Below are 23006 nucleotides of genomic sequence, written 5' to 3'. Positions count from 1 at the left end.
GCCACAACCTTCATCACCATTACTGATACTTGACAGCCATCACAGACTTGCAGATCTTTGGATCCCCCTAATTCAAGAACCTGCTGGAAAGTTCTCTTTTACTGGTGGCTTCCAAACTTGGATTGGCCTGCTATTTTTCTGCTGGTTGCAGTGAAGTGAGTGAGGCAAATAAGGCATTTACAGATGGGTGCGATGTTGCTGGCTCTCTTTCCTGAGAAGGACTTCCCACTATCCTGCTGCTGTCATTTCTTCTTCAGCATTCAAATGTCGCTTTAAAGACAAAGCTGTGGCCAGAGTTGATTGCAACTTCTTTTGCAAAGCTAGTTTTAAGTGTTCTTTGAAAGTAAAACTGGTGATGGTGACAGACAATGGAGGGAGCTGTACTCCTCTGAGGAATCCAATATCCAGGAGTTAAGCTCCCCCTGCCCCGACCCCCCACCCCAGACACTGATATCCGTGTGTGAATGAGGCCTCCCCCTTCCAGGCAGGACCCCAAGGCCCTTCCCTGAGATCCTGGGAAGCTGTGCATTGGTTTCCTGAGTGTTCCAGTTGCAGCTGTTCTGTGGGGCATTCTGGGAGCGGTGCTGTACTTCCTGGATGGCATGCCACCTTATCTTTCCTGGCACAGATAGGCCCAAATGGCTCTGGAGAGGGAGAGCCAGTGCCTGAAGAGCAGCCTTGTGCATGGTTGGCCAATCCTGATGAGCTGGGTTGGTATTTTCTCTTCCGTATGTGTGTGTGTGTGTGTGTGTGTGTGTGTGTGTGTGTGTGTTCATGCATTGCAGCTACACATGTGTGCATATGCACATGTATGTGGAGATCAGAGGTCAACCTTAGGTGTCACCCTCACAAACATCATCTACATCCTTTGAGACAGGGTCTCTTCTTGTCTTGGAACTCACCAGTTGGGCTAGCCTGGCAGCTAGTGAGCCCCAGGGATGTGTCTGTCAACACTCCCCAGCACTGGGCTACAAATGTGAATAGTTACAGCCCCTGATGTTTTTGTGTGGGTTCTATGGGATCAAACTCAGGCCCCTGTGCCTACCCTGTCAGTCTCTAAACCCCTCTGCTCACCCATTTCCCCTTCCAGAAAATGGGGATAAGAACATGGACCTCACTGACTTGTCACCACTATCCAGTCTTGGCTTAGAGTGAGACTTGGCACTCAGCAAACCTTAGGTATTACTCTGATAAAGAGGATGATTCAACCTTGGACTGGGGATTCTAGAAGGGAAGCTGTTAGCCGGTCCCACCTCCGGTCATTCCTACCACCTTCCCAGTGAGTCCTTTTCTACTCCCTCATTTAAAATAGCACTTTTTTCCTGAGGACTCCTCCACCTCCATAGGACCTGGCACCCTGAGATACTTTCTAACAGTGCATTTTGTTATTGTCTGTTTCCAGAATGGGACAATTTGACTGTGGTATTTCCCTCTATGCCCTTCACATGCTGTGTGCCACAGTGCTCAGCATGCAGTAGGTGCCCAATATTTGTTGGCTAAATGGAGCTGGCAATGTTAGTGCAATGATTCTGGCTCTAATTGGAAACCTTTCCTCCTCTCCTGGCTGCTCCAACTCACTTGACAGGTCATTACACAGAACAGAAGCAAAGGGAAGGAATAAAAATCCCAGCTGAACCTCCACTGGCCTGGAGGCTGGGCAGGAGACATGGGGATACGAGGCAGGGGGTGACAAGGGAGGAATCAAGACATTTTTCATGAAACTGGCTCCTCTGCCAGGTTGTTAGAAGCTGCTGAGCCATCTTGAGCCTTTGCAAATATCCACGCCCACTCCATGGACCCCTGTGGTTGATGGGGGTGGCAGCTCAAGTTGGAATTTCAGGAGACCTGCATTGTGATGAGGATTGGGCTCACTTGTGTGAGAGCATGCAGCCAGTGCTCACAGATAACCCTAGAAGCGGTGGATTACTTTTGAAAAGGAGAGAAATAAAGAAGGAAGATTTTAAAAAGCCCTCAGCATACCCTGGCTTTCCATAGAGTCTGCTTGTCAGCCTGGGTGACACACTCTAAGCTCTTCTAGAGTCCTTCTCCAGTTAGGGATTGTTTATGGTGAGGGCTGGCAGAGGGGCAGTAGCTCAGGCTGGGCTCCCACTTGCTGTGTAACCCATTGTGAGTTCAGTCTGGGGTGTTCAGGTAGCAACGGGGAAGTGGATGAAGCTTTCTGGGGTGGATGGGAGCTTTTGGGTATATCCGGTTGTTTCTTGACAACTGCATAAGGTACCAGTTCACATCCTTTTGGGGAGCTAGGACCACAAGGATATTCTCAGAAGAGTCCTCTGGGTACCTGAATGTTTTGATGATCTTCTTAGGAGGTGATGGCAGAAGAGGAGATGGGTATCCACTGTATCCTTGCAGGCTGATCTTGGCTTTGGGATGCCATGCTAGAGTGATTGCTATTCTCAGAGGGGAAGCAGGCAGGGAGGGAGTAGTTCTCACGAGCTAGCACACCCCTTGCTAGATGCTCTGCACCCCTTCCTTCACCCCATCCTAACTTCAGCTCAGGGAAGCTGTTCAGTTACTTTTTTTTTTTTTTAAAGATTTATTTATGTATTGTGTATATAGTGTTCTGCCTGCATGTATGCCTGCAGGCCAGATGAGGGCATCAGATCTCATTACAGATGGCTGTGAGCCACCATGTTATTGCTGGGAATTGAACTCAGGTCCTCTGGAAGAGCAGCCAGTGCTTTTAACCTCTGAGCCATCTCTCCAGCCCAAGCTGTTTAGTTATAATCCCCACTTTTTTTTCCAGACAAGGAAAATGAGGCGCAAAGGGTCTCAAGAGCCTGCTCAAGGTCCCGGGCTAGCAAGAGACTGAGCTGGGACTGGCCCTGCTTGTAGTAGCTCCTTCATGTCAGACAAGGGCCTGGTCTACAGTCTGTGGGCTTCCCAGGAAAGGCAGTCACTGAAGGGAGCTGCTGTGGATGTCCCAAGAGGCACATGACAGGTGACCTGGGAGGAACGCCCATCCTTGGCTCCTCTTATTCCTTCTAGGTTCTGAGGTACCACGCCTCCTCCTATGTCACAAGATTTTGGTTTGGTGTGTTCCCCAGATGAGCAAGGACCAAATGAGGAGGGAAGACTTCCTGGAGCTGTTTGCGTTTTCCTGTCTTGTTTCTTGTGGTAGTGCAGTCACATGAGACCAGAACAGAGCTCAGAGATATCCCTGTAAACTTAAGAGACTCCCAATCTCCCATTATTAAGGAACACGTTAAGTTAGCATTGAAGGGATTCAGTCTATTCTGTCCTCAGCTCTAAAAGATGGAGGCCCCCATGCCCTCCCACCTGAGTACCGTGTTGTTCTAGAAACTGAGCCGCAGCTTAGCTTGGAGTGAACCTCTTGCAGCTTCCTGTAGCATGCCCTCAGCTCCCGGCAAGGTTTTTACTTTTGAGCCTGTCTGCAGACACCAGAAACTGGAAAGGCACTTAGAGAGACCCATTTGCAGCCCAGCTCAGCTGTTATCTGATCAGGCCCCAGGGCGGCTGGATGCTAGACCAACACTTGTAAGTCATCAGTAGTGGTGGGTCTCCAGGCTGGCAGGCTTGCTTTGGCGAGCTTCCCTCCTCCTGCCTCCACAGGGATGAGGTGAACCTGCATCTTTAGGTTCCTGTAGAACAGTGGTTCTCAACCTGTGGGCAGAAACCCCTTTGGGGATTGAATGGCCATCTCACTGGGGTCACATATCAGATATTCTGCATATCAGATATTTATTATTATGATTCATAGCAGTAGCAAAATTACAGTTATGAAGTAGTAATGAAATAATTTTATGGTGTGTGTGGGGGGGGCAGTCACCACAACGTGAGGAACTGCGTTAAAGGGTTACAGCATTAGGAAGGTTGAAAACCTCTGCTGTAGGAGATGGCGGCCAGGAAACAGCCTCCAGGACAGGACTTCACTGCTCCCTGTCACTTCACCTTTTAAATGGCCTCGTTTGGACAGTCATATCATGATGAGCCCATTGCCTCTGCCACACTCAGAAAATAAGACATAAAACAGGCCCACTCCTCTTGTCTCTGTGAGAGTGAAGAGTGCTCGCTGATCATTCTCATGTTTAATAAGTTACAAATCAGACTATGAGATGAATCTGCACATTAAAGCCTAAGTTTGGTCACAGGGAGGGACCTATATGGTAGAAGGAGAGAACCAACTCCCCTAAGTTGTGACTCCCACTCATCCACCCATTCACGCACCCCTCCCCCAAATTTCCTTTTGAGACAGGGTTTCCAAGAAAAACTTTGCTGTTTATAGATTGGCTCCTGTGAGAAAATGTTCCCATGTGACATGCTTTATAGAAAATGAATTAGATACCTTGTTCAGGCACAAGGTACATCCAACCATCAGCCACAGCGAATCCACAGCACTCATGTGACAATCCCTCAGGTATTACAAAACTGTCATTGCCTCTGTGTGGCTGTTGTTGACATTTCCATCCTCCCTCTGTTACCATCAACTCCATGTCCATTCTCCGAGCTCAGGAAGCCAGGGACATGTCATTCTCAAGCCAAAGTAGGACCCCCCCCCCCGTCTCTTTAGGAAAACTCAGCCGACTTTAGCAGTAATAAATTAATAATGCTTCCACTCCATAAGGGGCTGTTGGATGCCTGGTCTTGATCTCACATGTAGCATCTCATTTAACCCTCACAGTTCCATGTTGAGATGGGTTCTACTTTTATTCCTAGCCTTCATGTGAGGTAATAGAGGCACAGGAGGAAAGATGTGTGCCCAAGGTGACCTCGCTCAGAAATGGCAAACCAGCCTTCAACGCTGTATTTTTCCTGGTCGGGATCCATATTCACCAAACCTCCCATTGCCTAACATCCCGTCCCTGGGATGCTGAGTCTTCATTCACTCAGTGCCCCTCCCCCACTCTTTCTTCTCTTCCTGCTTTATGACTTGTATACCATAGTTGCCACTTCAAACCCAAGCTTTCCTTTTCTGGGGAGATCTCCCACCCTTACCTCTCACTCATCTGTCCTAGCATGTCTGCCCCGTGTCATTTAGTGTGTCAGTGCAATTTGAACCTTTTCTAGAAGCACACGCATGCACACACACACACACACACACACACACACACACACACACACACACTACACTACACTACACATACCACACACATGGTTTTTAAAGGGGGAAGACAATCATCTTTGGTTTTAATTAAGGCCAGCTTGCTCATCCTGACTTTTAATACCATCACCTCATTTGTCTTGTTAAGTACTTAGTTTTGCTTTTAATTAGTGTTGTTTCTTGTTGCTGAGTTTTAATTGCCAGGGCAGGGTCCCTTTGGGGAGGATGCATCTGAGGGCAGAGCCTAGGGGACAGTCAGAGACCTACTGTGGTCCGGATGGGAACTAGCATTAATTTTTCAGGTCCCACAGCTCGGGTTGCCTTTGGAATCCCTGCTTGCTCCAAGCTGACATGGGGCCCTGCAGTGACAAAAATTCAATTCAAATTTGACTTCATTGGCTAATGATAGCTCAAATGACAACTATGGATTCAGGCATGGCAGGATCCAGCACCCCCCAACCCACCTGTGTCCCATGGGACAGTAGCATTTCTCTATCTCCCTGCAGAAGGCTTTCTCTGAAAGGTGGCTTCTGTCCCTGCCAGCTTAATACCTGAGACAGAAAGAAAATCACTGTCTACAGCATTCCAGCAAAGCTTTCATTGGCCCAGATCAGGTCATATGCTGATCCCTGAGCCAATCACAGCAGGCCAACTACTGATTGACCAGAAGTGGGCCACAGGCCCATCTCTAAGGGCAGAGCTAGGTGAACCCAACCTGAACCTCACTGGTGGATTTTAAGAAAGGAACCATCTTCAAGGAAATCTGGGGTACTCCTACCCCCACCCCAATACTAAATTAGGGATGCGTATGGACTGGAATGATGACTCAATCAGTAAAGTGCTTGTCATATAAGCATGAGGACCTGAGTTTGACCTCCAGATCCCATGTAAAAAGATAGGCATGGTGGTGCCTGCCTTAACCCAAGCAATGGAGAGAGGGAAACAGGCAGATCTCTGGGGCTCACTAGCCAGCTGGCCTAGCTGAACTGGCAACCTACATGCCAGCAAAAGACCAGTGGACAACTCCTGAGAAATGGCACCTAAAGTTGACCTCTGATCTACACACACACACACACACACACACACACACACACACACACACACACACACACACAGTGCACCCCAGGTATCTATTACACCTTCACTCAGACTTACAACATCCCAAAGATGGACATTTCTCCTCACCTCTCCCAGGTGCACCAGGAACATGGACTGAGTGCTCTGTGGCTGGAGCCTGGAAAGCAAGTTGGCTGACAAAGCCTTTGGGGCAGTCACTCATTAGCCTGGGAGGTAAGCTCCCCAGAGTGGGAGTCCTCATTTCAGAGCGGGATAGCTAGCCAGGGTCACTCAGAAAAGGATGCAGGGTTGGATGTGGGAGTTGGGTCTGAGCCAGCACCTTCTGTCTGACTGTGCTGTATAACAAACCATCCCGCTAACAAGTAACTCAGAACCACCATGGTTGGTTGTCTTCCAGTTCTCTATGGCAGCTATTTTCAGCAGGGCAGTTCCTCTGGTCTAGGCCAGATTTGGCTCACTTGGCTGGGTAAGTTGCTGTTCCAGTGAACTAGCCTGGGTTCCTCATATACAGCAAGAAGCCAGATGTAGAGCATTTGCATCTTCAAAATCCCAGCTGGCCAAACATGCTGCCATCCCATTGGTCATGGGAAGTTGCATAGCCAATCAGAGAATGAGGAATCCAGGTTCATCTGTGGATAAACACTGCTTCTCTGATACCCAGCCTGCTCCCTCCTCTCTAGCTTCCCTGATGTTTTTCTAATTTACCAGGTGCTTGCCCATCCCAGGGCCTTTGCAGTTCATTTTCCATCTGTCTGAGATGGTTTGTTCCAGTTGTCCACACAGATCAGTCCCCTGCTCCAGGTCAAATGTCATGGTTCAGCAAGACCTTCCTGACACCTATGTAAAACCAAACATCCAACCCCTCCCCAGCTTCTTTCTGTGTCAGTAGCTGGCACATTTCATACTCAGCTTGCGTGCTTTCTGTCTTCCCCACCCGAAGCCAGCCTCATTTCTGTTTCTAGTTTGTGTTTTGATGCTGTTTCTCTAGATCTAGACCAGTGTTAGACACTTAGTGACAGTGGGTGCCCTGGGAAAGGAAAAGGGAGGGGAAAGGGAGAGAAGGAGGGAGATGCGTATAGGCCAGAGGACAACCTTGAGAGCCACCTACCTTGTTTTTGTAGACAGGGTCTCTCACTGGGATCTGGAACTCTCCAAATAAGCTAGACCATCTGGCCAGTGAGTCTGAGCCCCCTGCCTCTGCCTCATCAGAGCGGATTTTCAGGTTTCCACCACCATGCCCAGCTTTGTTATACGGGTCCTGTGGATCAAACGCAGACCCTTGTGCTTTCGAGGCAAGCATGTTACTGACTGACTGAACCAACCAGCCCTCCATGAGTTGCATTGGCTTCTCTGTCTCTCTCTCTCTCTGTGCCTCTCTCTGTGTCTCTGTCTCTGTCTCTGTCTCTCTCTCTCTCTCTCTCTGTGTTTGTGTGTGTGTGTGTGTGTGTGTGTGTGTGTGTGTGTTTTAATTCAAGTTTTTTGAGAGAAGCTCCCAGTCTTAATGCCTCCTCACTTCTGGCTTAGTTTTACTTAAAAAAAAAATACCATGTAGCTCAAGCATAATATAAGTCTGGCTGCGGTGTTGTTCGTTCATGTGTGTTCCCTCCTCAGTCTAAGTCCCTTGTTAGATGTCATCTTCGACCTCCAGTAATCTGAACAGGTCTGCAGGAGCCTTACTGGTCAGTGATGAGCCAGAGGCAGGGAAAGGAGGCAGGTGAGGGTGGAAATGGAGTCAGAAGTATCCGGATGCCATCCAAGATGTTGTGTGCAGGTCCCCCATGATTTAACACAGGGCTATGGGACACAGAGGCTGGCCATAGTTTTGAATCCCCTCTCACATCTGCAGGTGACACAGACCCCTGCAGCTCTCCAGAGTACCATGTGAGGTCCCTGCCAGCCAAGTCCAGCCTCACTAGTCAACTTCAGACACTGCTGTGCTTTTAAATGAGCTTTGAACTTTTCCCCACTTATCTTTAAGCAGAAAAAGACCAAGAAGATTCTGAGGCGTGGGACTCACTTGTCCTTAGCAATGGATGCTGACAGAGAGAAGTAGGGACAAGATGCAAAGGGGAAGGGTCCCATAGTGTGTCTTTCTAGGGTTTGGACAGTGGCTTTTGTGGCAGTCCAAGATGCAGTGTGGCCTACGGGTCAACAGGCTATTGCAGCAGGCTGGCTCTGATGTTTCACACATCTGTGTACTCGTCAACTACATACCACATATAGGGCTGATTGCAAAGTATAAATTTCTAGATTTCTCATGCAAGACTTGTGAATAATCCCAGGAAATGAGCACAGAGCTTTGAGCTTAGGGGTCTAGGCCACCTGCAGATGATTGTATGGGGGTGTGGGATCCTTCTGCACACAGTCCACACAGCTGCTTGGCTCACAGGTCCATGATGCTGGCCCTTTGTGCACTGAGGAGCTGCAGTTGAACAAATGCAGTCTGGAACTTGTGGCTCTTACTGACTAGGTGGAGAGATAAATGCAGATAGCAAGAAGACAAATCAGATGCCATGCTAAGCTGCAGGATGAGGAAGAACGGGACTAGGGGAGGGACTTAGTATGACCGGGGAAGGTGTCTTCTTGGAAGAAGTGGCATTTGAGCAGAGACTGTTTGGAGTCTGGCTTTCTTCTTTTAGCACCCACAGTGAGCAAGCATATCTGGTCATTCTTTCCTGATTTCAAACATCTGCCCATGGTGTGGTGGACTTGGGGCCACTTCCACTCTGTGCTGTTATGAACATCAGATTCTGGTAGAGAAAGGAGTTTTCACTCCTCCTGGGAGATGCCTAGAGGTGGGATGGATGGGCCAGTGGACTCCCTGTGACTTACTGTGGAGATGTTTGCCAAACTATAAGTTTTTCAAGTGCTCCCTGACTGATGTGTGGAGGGTAAACTGATACTGGGCTGGGCAGATACAGAGATGCCCAAGCCACTGTAACAAGGAGCCCACCACAGGCTGTGTGTGAAGTAGAGAAAGGTTGATTTGTATTCATGAGTTTGGAGACTCAAGTCAAAGACTGGATGACCCCATAGCTGTGCCCTTTGGCATGACTGGCACATCCTAATGTCTGATCAAACTGCTCACACCACAGCCAAATAACAGAGGGATCACAGAACCAAGGCTCCTTGTTCTTCAAGGACAAGTTCTCAATGACCCCAACACCTCCTTAAAAGTTCACAACAGGCCCCCCAGCACCACAATGGGGACCTGTGTCACCAATAAACAGGAAGCATGCTGCCCCATCTCTCACCACTAGGTGGCTGTGACTCCCAGGGGGTCACTGCTCCTTAGTGGTGCAAGGTTCTGCACCTGGACAGTAGAGGTGCTGGCTGGGTCAAGCTCCCTCCCTTTTCTGTGTCTCCATATGTGTGGCATAGAGTGAGCGCGCATGAGCTAAAAGTGGCCAGATGATTGGGTAACTGTCTTGGATGGGTGTTTTCCAGGTGTGCCAGCCTTCTGCCATGACTGACACTGTGGTGAACCGGTGGATGTACCCTGGCGATGGCCCGCTTCAGTCAAAGTAAGTCTGTGGTGACCCTGGAAGTAGCTCATTTGATTTGGGCATTCCTAAAAGTCTTCCTCTGAAGGGAGGAGAAGAGCTGTGAGTTTCTTTCCCTGGGCTAGGTGTGTGTGTGTGTGTGTGTTGTATATGCACATACGTATGGGTGTACGTACATGTGTGGGTACACATGTATATGTCTGCATGTGAGGCACAAAGTTGACATTGGACATCTTCCTCTGTCACTCCCAACTGTATTGATTGAGGCTGAGTCTCTCACTGCAGGCCTAGCTTCCCAGCCCCATGGTGAGTTTTATGGTATAAGCTTCTCAATTTTCCATTACCCCCCCCCCACACACACACACTATTCCCTGTGTCTCTAATAGGAAACCTACCATGGGTGTCTGTGTTATCCACCCAGCCCTGTGGCCATGGTTTAGAGACAGCCTCTCTAACCTCTATGCCTCAGTGTGGTGGCTCTGTTTAACAGAATTTTAAAGACACCATAAGGTTGAAGTTCCTAGTCGGAAGGGAAGTGGAGAGTAGTGGACTGTTTGCTGATGACTATTGCTGGCCCAAAGAATACAGAAGGGGTTTCTGTAATGGTTTCTGTCTGTTAGGAAAAGAAGTTTCTTTGATGAGGGGGTGAAGACTACACTTACCTGTGGGTATAGGGCAAGTGTTTATAGAGTGTTGTTCTGGATTATGCTGGTTTACTAATAATAGTACCTATTGATTCTTTTCCAATAACTATACTTTTGCTAGTTCTGAGTACTTGGCTAGGTTTCTAGTTACCGGGCATGGTTTCCCTTTTGTTGAGCCCATCTTTGAGGCCTGGTGGGCTTTCCCCTTTGCCCCATCCTGTTTGGCATGTTCATTGATGTCATCCTTGTTCTGCTCATGTTTAGGCAGTCACGTTGGTGAGACTTTATGGGCATAGCTTCAGGCATTCCTAGGAGACACAATCTCACATCAAACTCCCTGATTCCCTGACCCTTACAATCTTTTCTGCAATGTTCCCTGAGCCTGAGGTACGGGAATGTTTTGTCGATGTAACCATGGGGACTGGGCTCTGCAATGGTGCATTTTGATTGGTTGTAATTTTATAATCATGCCATATCGGACAGGGAAAATCCTATGAGGGCTCACAACCCTACACAAAGAACTACAAACAACTGACAAATGCCAGGAGGTGGGGGGCGGGTGGTCCTCCCCAAGAAGAACACGGCACTTGGTTATCCAGTGCCAACAGCCCTGAAAATATAACATACAAGTAACATTATATGGACTCAACAGGTTATATATATGGCTCTTTCTCTCCCTCCCCCCTCCCTCTTTCCCTCTCTCTGTGTAATAACACTTGATGAGAAAAGAGGCCATGGATTTAAAGGAAAGCAGGAAGGGTATATAGGACGGTTTGGAGGGACAAAAGGGAGAATTGTTGTAATTAAAATAACAAATATAACACTCCCCCCACAAATAAATTAAAAGAAGAATGCAGAAGAGATTTTCAACTAAGGCCATTTCTTATTGGGTGGAAAAGTGTGCCATCATTTGTCATATGGCCATACCTTTACAATTTTCCTCTTATCTATGAAACATCCCCATTACTATCTTTTTAAACTTGACTCATAACTCTCACTTTTATTAAAGAAGAAATTGTCTTTTACAAGAGGATGCAAATAGATACTACACACTTTCCAGGAAATCAAAAAGTAATTATAAAAATAAATAATATTTACTAATATTTTGAAACAATGTCATTATCTCCTCCCTTATACTGTAGGGGAAGTGGACCATTGAAAGAACCAGTTTTCAAAACAAACTGTTACATCTGGCCAGTAAGAATAGACCACTAAAAGAAACACTGTGGGGATTACCTAGTCTAGATTGTAGCAAAAATAGATAATTAAAAGAAACAGTGTTGTGTGCAGAGGGAAGATGTAGCAAAAATAGATAATTAAAGGAAACAATGTAAGTCGGCCTAGCTCTCTGTCTCAGGCTCCCAGAGACTCCAGCCTGAGATATTTTCAGGACACTACTTTTTCATTAAACCATTGTATTATATTTTTAGAATTTTAAGTTACTTTATTTCTGATAATTTCTTTTCATTGTCTTTAGTATTTTCCTGGTCCTTTAAGTCTCCAGCTCTTTGATCAGTTTTTGTTTGTTGTGTTTTTGTTTGTTTTCATAAAGGATCTCACTACAAAGCCCAGGCTGGCCTTGAACTCACAATCCTCCTGCCTCAGCTCAAGTGCTGATATTAGTGTACTATGAATGTGGCCCATGTCTTTGATGAGCTTTGTGTACATTTCATGTCTTTGACCACATGGTGACATCACTCATGAATGATCACTGCGGACTCAGTGGTGTGCTAATCATCCACAGGACTTCTTCACAATTGATGTGTAAATTCAGGACCTTTGCAAGCCACTTGCTGATCATGGCCACAACTGAAAATTGATATAAATTTATAATCACACTTTATTACACAAAAGGTGATGAGTACTTGAAATTAATTACATTTAAATAACCCAATGACAGGTTGATACTCTCTCTGCTATTGATTTATTACCCCTGGGTACTCTGAATACTATACAGAGGGATGTCTTGGCATGTCCCCAGCTCCGAATATTGTGATGGCATTCTAGTCAGTCATGATGACTGTGAACATTGCTAAGCATCTACCACACACCTGAAGTCCTTGCCTGTATAGATAAGATGTTTATTGTCCCTGCAGTGACATCATCATCATCAATATAAATTATTATTGTTGTTGTTAGATAGGTCTCACTCTGTATTGCTGGTTGAACTGCATGTGTGTGGGTGTGTGGTGGGTGCATACACATGGGTGCAGTACTGCTAGAGGCCAGAAGAGGGCACAAGAGCCCCCTGAAAATGGAGTTATAGATGGTTGTGAGTCATCATTTGGGTTCTGAGAACTGAACCCTGGTCCCCTGCTCTTGAGCAGCCTGTGCTCCTATTGGCATAGCCGGCTCTCCAGCCCCATCTTTCTGTGTTTTTAAGGGCAGGTCCATTTTCTTTTGTCATTAAACTTGTCATTCAGGCTAAATTCCTTTGTTACAGAATTTTATAGTTTCCCACAATCTGTGACTTAGGTTTTCTTTTTCATAATAAACTCTTCAGGAGGGGAGACCATTTTATGTTTTGTTGAAATATGTTTCTCTGTTTTGAATAAAAGAGCTGAAGAAAAATCCCCTTCTTTCTAACAGTCCTTGAGTAGCAATGGAAAGCATGGCTTGGGGGATAAGGCTCAGGTGCTGGATACAGCCCACCATGCACAAGGCTTTGCACAATACCCTGCATCACCTATAATCCCATCACTTGGGAGGTGGAGACAGGAGGATCATAAATTCAGTTCATCCTCAGCTACCCACAGAGTTTGGAGCCAGCTAGGCTACATGAGACCTTATCTTTAAAAAAAAAATGCCTTTAATTAATTTGTTGAGGACCTACATAAATACCTAGGAAGAGTTTTTTGACCGACCCTATACTCAAAAACTCAGGTCCATCTGAGACCTGGGTTTGATCCCCAGAACCCACATGGTGACTCACAACCATCTGTAACTCTAATTCCAGGAGATCTGATGCCTCATCTGGCGGCCTCATGCACCAGACATGTGTGTGGTACACAGACATGTGCAGAAACACCTATACATCTAAAATAAAAATAATTAAGTTCTCTGTCTGTTCCCCAGGTCTACCTACAGCCTTCCTCTATTCCTTGGAAGATACCACAGAACTCTGGGTGCGCCTCTCAGCAGGACACCTCGGGCACTTCCCTCAGTGTTTTCTTGGACAAACTTACTGTGTAGATAGTATTCTACCCACCAAAAAGTGTGTCTCAGTGAGATAAATAGTTTCCCAGAGGGTGGACAGGGTAAAATATTTATTTTATTTAAGAAACACAAGTTAATTAAAATCCCATCCATCAGAATTTACTTGATAGGAAGCCAAATAATTTGTCTGGCAATTAAATTAGAATTATTCCAGCAGTCTAGACACAGCTTCATTAACCACTCCTGTGCTCCCATGCTGCATCCTGGTGCTCTGAACACGCATGCTGCCTTGCTCACTGCTCGACCTCCTCCAGACATTAAATAATAGCTGAATTGCAGGCATCACACACACTGTTGAGCCTGGCACCATAGCTTGACCTGGGAGGAACACGATTTTCATGTCTTCCTCCAGGTGAGGAAGAATAGAATCTTCGTCAGCTGCTGCCTAACCAAAGAGACTGCCTGCTTTTGCAATTTCCAGAAACCCTTCTGGTTCAGCCTCCTGCGACCTAGGAATACTGTCTGTAGGTGCCAGTGTGGGAGTGAGAAAGAATGTATGCATCTGTTCCTGCCCCTGTGGGAGCAGAGTGAGGATGATCAGAGAGGATGCTGCCAGCAGCCAGTGCCAGGGATGCGAGGTGGAAACTGAGGTACCAAGACAGGTTGCCAGCTGCCTGTGGTGGCGAGGTACTGGAAGTAGACGGTTGCACCTCCACACATATCTTGCTGTGCAGGAGTCATGAACAGGATCTCCCACTTATCCTGCTGTTCAGGATCTCCCGCTGTTTGAAATAACTCAGCCCAAGATGGGGAGAATCAGACTTTCATTGAGTGATTTCCCTTAGTGTCACATAGAAACAGTATTCAAATATATAAATGGGTGCCAGGGCTGGGGCTCAGTTGGTAGAGTGCTTGCCTAGCATGCTCAAAGCCCTGGCTTCAATCCTTAGAGATGGATAAACATGATGATTTTGGAATTGAGTAGGTAGAGGCAGAAAGATCAGGGGTCAAAGCATCCTTAATTGTACTCTGTGTAGTCAAGGCTGGCCTGGGCCACATGGACCTCTATCTCAACAAAGGGAACAAGAAGGAATGGAGGGCTGATCAGTGTGGTTTATTAATGAATTGACTTATTTGGTCTCTACTTACAGATGGAATTTTGTAGCCCTACCCAGAGGCAGCCAGGGTTTAGATGTGACACTAAATAAATCCAATGTGCAGAGGAACAACTCTGTAACCCCAGCAGTTGGGAAGCTGAAGCAGGAGGATTGCTGTGAAATCAAGGCTATACATTAGAGACCTTTCAAAGCAAACAAAAGGAAGATAATGAGTACACACACACACACACACACACACACGAAAACTGAAAGTGGGCCATCAGAATTCAAACTATGATATTGCATCTGAACAATGTGGGCAGGATGATGAGTTTTTTAAGATTCATTTTCTTTTTAATTATGCATACATGCTTGTGTTTCTGGATGCGTGTGCACGTGTGAGTGCAGTAGCCACAGGAGCCAGAAGAGGGAAGAACTTCTCCTGGAGCTGAAGCTAGCAGGTGGCAGTGAGCTGGCTGAGGGATGCTGGGAACTGAACTCAGGTCCTCTTTAAGGTCTTGCTCCTGAGAATTCTTAGATAACCTCTTTCGTTTTCTCTTTCTCTCCTTGCTTGGCATGCCCGCAGTGACAAGGAACAGTAAGTATTTCACTCCATTTTCATTTTTCTGCAAATTGAGTTTTGATGCTTTTTCTGATTAATGTGATAAGCTGGTGAAGAGGGAATGAGCCAAATGTGTGTGTGTGTGTGTGTGTGTGTGTGTGTGTGTGTGTGTGCGCGCGTGCGCACGTGCTCACGTGCTCACACACACGTGTGCTCGTGCAAAAAATGTGAGTATTTCCAGGGAGGAAATAAGAAATCTCAAAAGGAAATTCCATCTTGGTATAAAGATGGGATGTGTTCCTGAAGCAAGCCCACAGTCGAGATTCTGGGTAGTCTTTGGTATTTTGGGTGACAGTGCTGTGTCTGTGTCATTGGCCCTTCAAGTTTTGCTAGGACAATAACTCCAGTCAGTGTTGTTCTGAATCAAAGTGGTAGTGATTGGGGCAGTGCTGGAAGGCTCTCTAGGCCATGCCTCCTGGCTGTCTCTTTCTGGAGGTCACCCTGACTGCTGTGAGATGTGCCATCAGCTCCTAGTGTCTGGCTTTGCTCACCGAATTTGTGTTTTGAATTAGATTCATGTACTAACTATGCATGACAAATTGGATGTTGGCAACAACAAAGGGGCTGCCAGGCAGCTCCATCTTAGTGACAAACACATCCAGACGCTATAGGATGTCATTGTCACCCTGGAATGATGAGAGGCTAAGACTCATCATCACTATGGCCTTATCTATCACACTCCCCATCATTTCCCTAGACTGTCCTGTCTGTAAAGTGGGTTTGATAACCTGCCTTTCCTTATCTGAGGGTGGAGGAGCCTTCACATGTAAACTGTAAAGCACCAGCAATCAATGGAGGTGTAATCACCAACTTGTACTCCCATTGGTGGTTGTAGTGTGGAGAGAACAGACTTGAATGTTGGGTCCAGCCTGTTTGGATCCAAATAATCTGACCCTCAGTCCTCCAGGGAATGGCTGGACCCCAATAACATATACCCAAGTGACCCCTGCCATCTTCCTCTGCTCTAGGCCTCAGTTTCCACATACGTCCAATGGGCACTCAGTGATCTCTGTGCTTGGCTGGTGGGACCCTGGTCACACAAGGTTTGCTTTTCATTAAACCACAGATGTGTTATTGAGAAGTGTCAGGGACAGGGGCTGAGGCGCTGTCAGATTAATGGTGGATGAGAAGTCTCAGAGGGACAGATGCTGCCTGTCACCTCTCACATGTGGACTCTAGACTGAAGTGTGTGCACACTTCTGAAGTGGAAAGGGAACCAAGAAAGGAAAGAGTATTCAGGGATGGGCAGGGGTGAAAGGGAGGATGACAGAGGGGACATATGGCATGATAGCAGAAAGGAGGGCTATTTGGGTAGAGGAAGGGGGCAGCAGGAGGGAGGCGGGAGTGCAGCAGGGAAGAGGCTAAAGAGAACGAAGAGGAATCACACGTGTTCATGAAAACACTGTAGTGAAACCCACTACTTTGAATGCTAACTTAAATGATTTATATTTATGTATTGCCAGTCTGTGCACCACATGCGTGTAGGAACACGTGGAGGTGAGAGGAGGGAGTTGGGTCCCCTGAAACTAGAATTATGAGTGGTTGTGAGCCGCCATGTGGGTGCTGGAAACTGAACCTAGGTTCTCTGCAAGAACAGCCAGGGCCCTTCACTGCAGAGTCATTTCTAAGCCCCTTAAACAATTAAAAACCAAAACAAAACTGTAAATAGGACATCACTGAGCCATGACTCCACAGGGTCTCAGAGCTCATAGAGGCTTCTGGGTACTGAAGGCTGAGAGAGTTTGCTCTCATTCCCCTCCCCCTTTCCTCCCCCTCGCCCCTACTGTCCCTCCCTTCCTCTTCTTGTTCTTTTCCTCTCTCTTCCTATTTCCAGTGGTGTCACACACCTTTAATCCCAGCACTCAAGAGGCAGAGGCAGGTGGATCTCTGTGACCTCAAGGCCAGCCTGGTCTACAAAGTGAATTCTAGGACAGGCTCCAAAGCTACAGAGAAACCCTGTCTTGAAAAACCAAAAAATAGAATAAAATAAAATAGCCAGGAATGGTGGCATATGCCTTTAATCCCAGAACTTGGGAGGCAGACGCAGCTGGATCTCTGTGAAGTCAAGGCCAGCCTGGTCTACAAAGTGAGTTTCAGGACAGCTAGGGATACACAGAGAAACCCTGTCTCAAGAAAATAAAAAAGACCAAGTACCTACTGTATACCAGCTGCCATGTTAAGCACCAGAGACACATGCGTAGCCCCAGTGTGGGTGACATCTAGTGGGGTCTACACTCAAACCACCTGTAATCAACAAGCATACTTTCCCATATAAGGAAAAACATAATTGTGGGACCCTGAGTAATATTATGTATCCCAGGCTTGGGGACCATGATTTGAGAGTTTTCCAGAGAAAGAGTGGTGTAAAGGCAGGCCGGATAAGAGAGAAACATCGATCCACACAGGAAGTGTCTTCAGGCAGTATCTTCATGTGAAAGTGCAGAACTTCAGAGAGGCTGAGGGGGTCGATGGCTTGCATTTGAGGACAGTGGCAACCCCAGGGTCCCTCTGCATCCCCTGTGGTGTCACTAGGATGGAATCCATGCAGAGGGGCCTTGCCGACCATGAATGAAAATGTCTCACAGCACAGCCCTCCTGGTTCCTTCATTAAATCTCCCCACTGAGCTGCAAAGATACCCTCTGATACCTGCACTGTGCGCATCCCAGGAAAGGGAGGGCAGGAGGGAGGGACACAGAAGGGTTCATTTTGGCTGCTGTGGAGAAAGCTTCGGAGCCCCTGCACGCTAACAGCACTTCCATCACCCAATTCCTCTGGGGACCCATCATGTATTAATAGACATCTGGTAGGCACGTGATGATTGTGCATGGAAAATGAATGCAGGTGGGTGTGGGAAGGGGCGAGGCGTTCTCTGTGTGTTTCAGGGACAGACAGGTGGGTGGGGCTTCCAGGGGGGTCACCCATCTCCTGTTGTCTAGAGTCCTCTGATGCAGGCTTTGGTGGCAGCAACCATCCGCTTTCTTTAGGTGTGGGGACAGATGCGGCAGGGGCTGTTTCTGTCAGTTCCTGGCCATGCTGTCTCTAGTCTGCATCAGTCCCTTCCCCTAAGTGTCGGGCATCCAGGAAATGGAGCATTTGATAGCGGTGATCTTTCTGCTTCCATTAGCCATGAAATTTTCTCTGGATAATATTTTATTCAAAAGCTAAATATTGGAGAGCCTCGGGAATATAGCTGGGTAAAGACCTTCCGTGGCCGAGAGTATTCACGATGAACTTTATACAGCTGCTATTTAAAATAATACCTGTAAAGTGAGTCCGGCAGTTTGCCCTTTCCTCTCTTTGTTGTCACGTGTATCATTTAGCTTCTGTTGTGTGAAAAAACATCTTAAACTCAGCGAACCCTATTTACAGGCACCCCAGTTACCTAACTTGTCAACAGACCCACAGAAATAAACACCCTACCCTCAAGTTCTTGCCACTTAATCTCACACTGGGTTACCTGGGAACCTGCTTCCTCAGAGGATTGAGCTGGCAGGTGTGGGGTGTGCCCTCTGGGCACATGATCCTCTGTGTAACTTGTCCCATGGATAACAGTGCTTCTGTCTCCAGCATTGGCTTTCAGCAAGACCCCTGGTAGAGTGCTTGCCTGATATGCAAGAGGCCCTAAGTCTGATCCTCAGCACCTTATACACTGGGCGTGATAGTCCATACCGTAATCTCAGCACTCAGGAGGTGGCGGCAGGAGGATCAGGAATTTAAGGTCATCCTCGGCTACTTAGAAATTCCAAGGCCAGCCTGGGATGCCTGAGACCCTGTCAGAAAAGTAAATAACAACAAAACAAAAACTCCAAACCTTGTCCTGACCACGGCAACTCTTTTGTTGTTGTTTTTTTGGTTTTTGTTTTGTTTTTCAAACAGGGTTTCTCTGTGTAGCTTTGGAGGTTGTCCTGGAACTCACTCTGTAGACCAGGCTGGCCTTGAACTCACAGAGATCCTCCTGCCTCTGCCTCCCGAGTGCTGGGATTAAAGGCGTGCGCCACCAACGCCCAGCTGACCACGGCAACTCTTATAAAGGAAAATATTTAATTGAGGCTAGTGGCTTACAGTTTCAGAGGTTTAGTCTATTGTTGTCTTGGTGGGGGAGCATGAAGCCATGCAGGCAGACATAGTGCTGGAGAAAGAGCTGCTACCTGTTGACACGCAGGTAAAAGGAAGTCGACTGAGACACTGGACAGTATCTTGAGCATATATGAGACCTCAAAGCCCACCTCCATAGTGACACACTTCCTCCACCTAAACCACACCTACTCCAACAAGGCCACATCTCCTAATAGTGCCACTCCCCATGAGATCATGGGGGCCAATTTCATTCAAACTACCACAACGTCCAATATGCAGAGACCACACTGTCTTGTCCCAGGGCCCCCATGTCCACAAGGTTTCACAGCCCGGGGGCTCCTTCTGTTCCCGGAGAAGGGCTTTGGTTGAAAAGCCCTTCTCATTTCCATCTGTTTGCTTTGGGAATGAAAGCATGTAATCCACAGGAGGCCTATGGTCTCCCACTGAGACCCAGGAGGAAGTTTCCAAACACCAGCTGAGCTATGTGTCAACTGCTTGGTCTACATCAGTATAGAAGGAGGCTTCAGACGAAGCAGCAGCTTCCAGCCACCTTCGGCTCCCTACAGTCTACAGAGGGAAGCAGTCTTCCTATAAGGGACCTTGGGGACACATCCACTCTGCTCATTTGTGTCTCTGAAGCCACACTTGTGCAGCAGCTTAAGTTCCTGGTGTGCACAGAGCCCAGCAGGTTGTATGGTGGTGGGTGGGAGGGAGGCACTGGCTACGGTGCCTGGGACCAGACTGAACCATAGAACATGTCCTTGGGGGGTCTACACTGGGTGGGCCTCAGGTAGGAATGTCCCAAGTTAAGAGTGGAATTGCTATGTAAAGTCAGGAAAGCACTGGAGGCAGGAGACCATTGGGGGGCAGTGACGGTTCATATTGGTGGTGGACTTAACAAGATTTCTAGAATCATCTTGAAGACCCTCTGGGCATCCCTGTGGAGATATCTGAGATTAGGCCAGTTGATGTGGGAAGACCCACCTCATGTGTGGTCAGTTCCATCCCATAGGCTGGGGTACTGGACTGACTACCAAGGGGAAAGTGAGCTGAGCGCCAGCGTTCATCTCCGTCTGCTTCCTGACTGTGGGTGCCTTGTGATTCTCTGCCTCACACTCCTGCCATCCGCCCCTGCTGTGCCTTCCCTGGTATGAGGGATCACACCCGCCCCCACATGTGAGTTCAAATGAGCCCTTCCTTAAGCTGCTTCTCAGGGCAGGGCAATAGGAAAAGGGACTAAAACCAGGACCCGAGGAGCAAGCAAGGGAAAGATGTGGAGTTGAAAACAAGAAGAATTGGGCCGATGGAGACCACCATCCCCCTGGGAAACCACAGGCCTGGGGAGATGGCTGGGCACTGTGGGATGGGTCAGGAGCCACCGTGTCAATCTCAAGTAGGGGAAGAAACCTCAGGCAGGCCTCTCTCCCAGCTCTCTCTATCCCTTCTTCCCTCCCTCACCCAGCTCATCTCTGAGGTCTTGGCATAGCCTGGAGGGATCTGAAGTTTCCTTAATTTAGGAGTCCTTCCTCCAGAGGTGGAAGACAAGTCCAACTTTTGCAAAAATTTCCAAGGAATTGACCAATGCCAGGACACCCCAGAGCCTGAAATGGGGTTAGGTGAACACAAACTCTGAATTCCTAGTGTCCCCAGGATCCCAGGAGCCTTTCACCTTCCGGGACAGTGCGCTGTGGTTTGTCTAGACTGAGGGGGAGGAGTATGCCTTGCTTCCACCCCACTGCGGAAGACTTTAACATCCCTCTGTTTACAAGAGCCTGGTTTCTAGTCAAGGTCTCTGTGTCCCTGTGTCCTCAGATATTGTGTTTCCATCAGATCGCTCCAGATGCCACCCTCTTTCCTCTCTCACAAGACCACTCGGGACATCTGCTTCCCTTCCCTCTAGTCCTCCTCTGCTCTCCCAAAGCAACCTGATAGATGAGGGAAACAGAGGAGGAGGAGAGGGAAGGCAGAAAGGGGAGGAGAGAGGAGAGGAAGGAGAAGAGGATGGGGAGGAAGAGAACTAGGTTTTAATTCCCAACTGCTGAATCAAAAGCAATCTCATTGCCCCCATGCCAAAGTGACCCTGAGCTGGTGGCTCAGTGTCCTGGACTCCAGGGCTTTCCCAGATCTAAGTTTTCCAAGTAGCTAAAGAAGTCTGAGAGCTTCCTAGTTGGTATTTAACTCAGGAGAGTGGGGTGGGGTGGGGGTATCTCAGTCCTGTGTTGTGGAGCACGGAGTTGAGAGGACAGGCAACGCTCTTCATGAACACAGCACATGTGCTCCCAGAAGGTCCTCCCTACACACCAGGAAAGGGGGACAAGGGCAGGGATGCTATGAAGATCAAAGCTGCTGACTTGGATATGTCCTCTATGTCTGTATTTGCTTTTTACAAGTGGTAGAAGGAGGCTGGGGGCATAGCTCGGCCGATAGAGTGCTTGCCCGGCGTGGATGAAGGCCTGGGTGTGAACCCCAGTGCCACATAAACTAGGGGTAGTAGTGAACACCCATAATTCCAGCACTTGTGAGATGGAGGCAGGAGAATCAGAAGTTCAAAGCTGACCGTTGCTATATCGCTAGTTCAAGGCCAATCTGGGTGATGTGAGACCCTGTCTCTCAAAACGGGCAGGGCAGGGGAGAATGCATAAAGTCCCAAATGTTACCAGAGTCTTTAATGTTTGGAAACCTGGTTATTTGTCCTTATAAAGATATACTTACAACCATATTTTAAACAACTGGTTTAAGTTTAAAGAGAACTGTACCTCCACTCCAGGTATGGCAGCACATAGCACTCACCTTTGTTCTTGGAAGGTAGAGGGAGGAGGACCAGGGGTTCAAGGTGTCATCCTCAGCTACAGAGGGAGCTCCAGTTCAGTTTGGACTATATGAGATCATGTCTAAAAATAAACATGTATCAAGCAAAAAACATCTTTGGGTCAGGCCATCCATGGGGTCCACCTGGCCTGACTGTATTCCCTGCAGCTGTATGTGTGTGTTGTGTGTGTGTATGGAGTCTGGTTTAGGATTTTTGTGAAAATATCTTACCTTTTAACTTCTTTTCACGCATGTGGTCTGTGACACTTTCTGAAACAGATGCATCAGAGTGGGATGAAGGAATGATGCATGTTGCATTGTTCAGAAAGGCAAGCTGAGGTTCAGAAGCACAATTCTGCCTAGGGTCTCTGGGCTAGAGAGTCTCCCTGCAGAAAGAAGCTCCAGCCCTGGTTTTGCAGATCCCTGGGTCTCTGTTCTGATTGCCGGGATTCTCCAACCCACCTCATGTGTTCTCCTTGGCCTCACAGGCTGCAGGCAGGATGGTCTGTCCATCCCGGAGTGCAGACCGACAGGCAGAGGAACCAGGAAGAACTGACAGACGAGGAGAAGGAGATTATCAACCGGGTGATCGCTCGGGCAGAGAAGATGGAGGCAATGGAACAGGAGCGCATTGGGTGAGGCCAGCTTCACCTCCCCCCGGGGCTGCACGGTGATGCTGGGGTCGGAGGGCTTGGGCACTTGTGATTCAGAATCCTTGTTGCATGAGGTGGCAATCTGATCCAGAAGACGAGGAGGATGGAGAGAGGACGGGACTGGCTGGGGTCAGGGCATGTCCATGTTGGGTGTGCATAGAAGGAGGGAGGTTGAGGGGTTTACCAGGGCAGAGGGAGGTTTCCCAGGGAGGCTGTGCTGTGGTTGTGAACACTGGCCGTCTTAGCTGATGAGAGCTGTACAGAGATTTCTGGAAGTATTGAATG

The 23006-nt window shown here is 47.9% G+C and overlaps 1 protein-coding gene across 1 annotated transcript in view; it reads left to right on the top strand.

Moving 5' to 3' along the window:
- The first annotated feature begins 9625 nt into the window (after nt 1-9625).
- The window catches only part of Rph3a (rabphilin 3A), a 49657-nt gene continuing 36276 nt past the window's right edge, over nt 9626-23006 (top strand). The window contains exons 1-3 of the mRNA XM_035444566.1: nt 9626-9684; nt 15147-15158; nt 22557-22703. Coding sequence (XP_035300457.1) covers nt 9626-9684; nt 15147-15158; nt 22557-22703 — 218 coding nt within the window. The remainder of the gene's footprint in view (nt 9685-15146; nt 15159-22556; nt 22704-23006) is intronic.

This window comes from Cricetulus griseus, chromosome 4, assembly GCF_003668045.3.
Source record: "Cricetulus griseus strain 17A/GY chromosome 4, alternate assembly CriGri-PICRH-1.0, whole genome shotgun sequence".
Lineage (NCBI taxonomy): Eukaryota > Metazoa > Chordata > Mammalia > Rodentia > Cricetidae > Cricetulus > Cricetulus griseus.
This window is presented reverse-complemented; position numbering and strand designations above follow the sequence as displayed.